Source organism: Stegastes partitus, unplaced genomic scaffold (genome assembly GCF_000690725.1).
Source record: "Stegastes partitus isolate 25-593 unplaced genomic scaffold, Stegastes_partitus-1.0.2 Scaffold12, whole genome shotgun sequence".
Lineage (NCBI taxonomy): Eukaryota > Metazoa > Chordata > Actinopteri > Pomacentridae > Stegastes > Stegastes partitus.
In genome coordinates, this window is record NW_007577743.1 from 1424623 (window position 1) to 1428980 (window position 4358).

The 4358-nt window shown below is 42.8% G+C and overlaps 2 protein-coding genes across 2 annotated transcripts in view; both read right to left on the reverse strand.

Moving 5' to 3' along the window:
• The window catches only part of LOC103361943 (tubulin--tyrosine ligase-like protein 12), a gene marked incomplete at its 5' end in the record, with an annotated part of 19382 nt that extends 16229 nt beyond the window's left edge, over positions 1-3153 (reverse strand). The window contains one exon of the mRNA XM_008288164.1: positions 2923-3153. Coding sequence (XP_008286386.1) covers positions 2923-3153 — 231 coding nt within the window. The remainder of the gene's footprint in view (positions 1-2922) is intronic.
• On the reverse strand, positions 350-2741 carry LOC103361934 (tubulin--tyrosine ligase-like protein 12). Its single transcript, XM_008288152.1, has 2 exons — positions 2555-2741; positions 350-1925 (listed from the first exon to the last, which is right to left on the reverse strand). The coding sequence occupies exons 1-2, from the start codon at positions 2693-2695 to the stop codon at positions 1797-1799; spliced, it is 270 nt and encodes an 89-aa protein (XP_008286374.1). The 5' UTR covers positions 2696-2741; the 3' UTR covers positions 350-1796.
• Positions 3154-4358: the final 1205 nt, after the last annotated feature.

Here is a 4358-nt window from a genome sequence, read left to right on the forward strand (position 1 = left end):
GTCAAGTGGAGTCAGGTTTTGAGATCCCAGACACAGCCACTAACAAAGAACTCTGGCTCTGCTGTAAGCAATATAAAAGACTTTAATGATTTGAAACATTATATGCTGTACTGCAAATGTGACGATTGAATGTTTTAAGTAATGATTCTTAACTGAACCTTATATAACCAGACAATCAGTAGTGTTAAAGTTACGCTGATAAATTCCATTAGTATGAGTTAGGGAAAGTTAGGTAGTTTCCAGAGCTGGAGTGCAGGGGCAGATGTGTGTATGAGAATAGTGTTCTTAAAAGCAGGGTGAGGCAGGATAACTCGTGATGAGCTGTTAAGCCACCGGAAGTTAGCAAGCTGAGCTCAATGCTAAAGTAGCCATGATCCTCTTTTTAATAAACAGAGGATCCTCTTTTCATAAACAGAAGGCTATTAGACTTCCTGTGCCTGCCAAACTATGCTCGTTCCGGTCACCATAAATGGAGTTGGTGTGTTACACTGAAAAGTGCAACACCCTATGACTGTGTGTGTGACAATGTATGTGTGTATTTTATGTGTACTAATAGTGTGTATCAGTGAGTGTGTATTATTAGTAATCAAGCATAGTGTTTATGGGAGAGAGAGCCGTAGAAAAAGTATAAAAGACACAGACAGAGAGATGTTTGTCGGAGATCGCCCGGGGATGACAGAGAGCTCAGCTGGACGTCAACCTGCACAAGAGACTGAGAGACGGACCGGGAACACTTAGAGTTCTTAGAACTTTTCTCAGTTGACTGTGTGCGCGAAGAAGGAGCTGCAACAAGACTGCAACACAACTGAAGAGGAGCGGCAGAACCCTTTTCTGTGTTCTGCCAGAAGAAAACATCTTCGCCTCATCGTACAAACAAAGACTCAAACAGACTGCAGTTCTAAATCGGGGTTGCGACTCCTCGTCTCCCCCTAACTGGAGGACGTCACCTGCACCTCAGTGCCCTGTACAGGGTAGCTGCTCTGCTGGTAGGGTGTCTCTCTTAGCTCAGGATAGGACGGAGCTGAGTTGATCAGTACTGGCCAGGCTGTTAGGCTCTCTCTCTCTTTACAAATTAAGAATTTTAATCATTTATTATAGATTAAAGGAGCACAGATCACTTTTATTATTATTTCTAGATTAATTGAGTTCTATCAAAATGAATGATTAATAATGTGTGAATAATCAAAACGCTGATGCTTTGCCCATGCTAAAGATTTGCAATAAATATATATAATCCTGCATTTAAAGACATTATTGACTAAAATTTTATTGAATCACTTCTAGCATCCGATGGTGGTGAAAAGTTAGATTATTGTGTGCATAACATCTTTTATAGGTTCTTAATGGTTATTCTAAGTCAAGAGTGAAATAGAGTATTTAAACATATCCCTGGGGTTAGTATTTCCAAACCTCTAAATCAATCCTAGCAACTTACCAAGTGCTCGTTCCCTTAAGAGGAAAGCTGCCACTAACAGGCGTGTCTGGTGGGTGATTCGGCTATTGAGGCTACTTAGCGAGGTCACTTATCAGAAGAAGCGGGGTAGGCGTCTGGATTAAGGCAGTCAGAAGCTAGGCGAGTTTCCTCGACACCAGCTTAATCAGTTCAATAGAATCCTATTAGGTCCAGGGCCTGTAGGCAGTCAGAACTTAGCCCTAGTAACGGAGAGCTGGACCAGTAGCCCTGTACGGGGTAGTACCGGTGCGGAAAGACAACCCACTTAGCGTGCTTTATAACTGAGGCAGCGTTCATTCATTCTGCCCGCTTCACGCTCACCACATCGCTGCTGCTCCAGCCTCTACAGATTGACGCANATCACAGCTCCAGGATTGTTCTTCTTCTTTTCCTCGTTTCCTTCACTGCTCTCCTCCTCATTGTCTTCTTGTTGGAACTGCATTATGCCAAAAACTTCTCCAGCATCATAAATCTACCAAATATAAAAAAAAAGAAAAAAAGAAAAAACATGAGCTGTCTGGTGCCAACACCAGACTCCATTGAAGAATTGTCAACTTAAAGTTTGCCTGCTTGTCGTTTAGAGCACACAGCACTTATGAAGCTACAGTAACTCCTTTCATATATTGTCATACATTCTCTTCAACCCGGCATATATCACATATCCGTGGGTGCACTTGCTTTAGTTACATCATACATTCCCTGACATTCTCTGTTCGTCCCCAAACAGGACAGGCTTAGCTATAAACTTCGTAGTTTCATCGTAACAGCATGCAAACTAGTGCCCGAGTTGTTTGCCGAATTCAGCCTGGAAATGTCTACTTCAAATCACCTTTTAGCCTTTTCTTCATATGGTGATGAAATGTGCAAAGAGTTAAGGAAACATTAAAAACAACAGGTTTTCCAAGCGAGTTCGGCATCACTCCCCATGTAGCCGAATGCACCGTAATGACTTTAACACACAGTGTTCATGCAGCATGTTTAGCCACAGATACACTTTATGACAGCACCAGACCTGAATTATTAGAACTTCTGCTCAGGACACTTGTCACCACGCCTGTGTGAGCTCCAGGTTGGGAGGCTGTTAGCTAGAAGAGGACTCACCTCGTTGGTGATTTTGTGATGGAGGCTCCTCCAGTGGCTTTGCGGGATTCCGGACGACTGCAGGGCTCCGGCGTGCAGCGCCACGAAGGCTCGGAACTCCTCATCCTCGCCTCCGTTCGAAGTCACGGAGTTTGTTGTCATCGCTGCAGAGGTTCTGCTCACGTGGAGGCGGCTTGGACAAACCCGGAAGAAGGAGGTGACGGCTGGTACACAGGTGCATTGTGGGATTTTTTTTTTTTTTTTTTAAAAAAGACATCTTTTTACACATACAGTGAAATCCAACATAATTCCNGAACCCTAAACCTTCTCAGTAATTTAGATGGAAACTAAAAGTACAGCTGTACTGCACAAAGTGTTTTCTAACGTACCCCCTGAGAGAGGTGATAAGTCTGGTTGTACTTCCACATGCGCTCCATCACCAGCTCTACTGTGTCCGGGTCGGGAGCCTCACCGTGGAAGTCCACCCCCATGAGGGAGGCCATCCTGGGCAGCAGTCCAGGGATCTCCTCCAGCTGCAGCCTGGCGTGGTCCACACGGTAGGTCCAGGCATGATCCACCAGGAAAACACTAACGGAACAAGGAGGGAAGTTCACATTAAAAGTTCACTTTTAATTTGAAGATCCATGTTTTAAATTCAGCTCAGTCAGTTCAGATTTTGGGAAACAATGCTTATTTCCACTGTTATGAATTTTGCAGATGAAGTAACACAAGATGATCATGTTCCAAAGCATACCTGCCATCTCGTACCTTATTTGACTTAACCTGCTTCACAAACCCAAACTATTCAGCACACCAATCACCGGGGGGTGTCACGAGCTAGTTTTTTCTGCCCCTGATCAAATCCGAGTTGTGTAATATTTAGTATCGGCTGATAACTAAATATTTCTGCAATGCATTAAGAAAAGAAATTGCACTTGTGCATTCAAACTGTTGCTCAGTGATACACAGGTGGTCACAGACCTTGTTGTACAGTTGTGGTAGAGCACTGTCTGAAACAGTTAGAGGCTAGGGTCTACCGTGGCTTCATCCGCTCTAAAAGACGTTCAAACCTGTGCTTCCCTAATCTGAAGCATTTCAAGAAGTTCTGCAGGCCACAATGTTCAAGTCACAAGATTTAGCCAGAACACAGACTGCGTGGGGTTCTAATGGAAACAACGCGTGCAGGAACGATCACACTTGATGATGATGCAGTTCATGACAAGAGAAGAGAATTCACCACCAAAAAGGTCAAATTAAAAATTCTTAGAAATTACAACAGGTATTAGGTGGACAAAGGTATGAGTTATGACTGGGAGGGGAAAAGAACGATCTGAGCTACAAATCCACTGCCGCAGTTATCTAAGAAAGTGAAAAGCATAAAGAACAGAAGGATAAATTGTAGAGGCATAAATTCTAACTATTACTAATCACTAACCAAAATGAAGTGATGTTCAGACATTGGCTGGTGCAGCAAATCTCCTGCATTTGAAGTTAAGCCCAGAATAACTTATTTCTATGGCAAATTGTAATTTATAAGAAGTTTTAATTCTTGTGGCTGCAAATGACATGAACAAGATCATAATAATAAATTATTTCTGTGCTGTTGTTGGGGGGTTTTCAAATTTATTTTTTTACATGTTCATGTTCTAAATTCTCTCCAATTAATGCCAAAACCCTCATTCCTCAATGCACCAATCAATCAATCAATCAATCAATCAATCAATCAATGAGCTCTGATAATGTTCCACTCCTCCTGACCTGCAGGTCTTTGAGGCTGAACGCTTTCTTCACTCTGGTCCTCAGTTTCCTGAACAGACTGTGGATC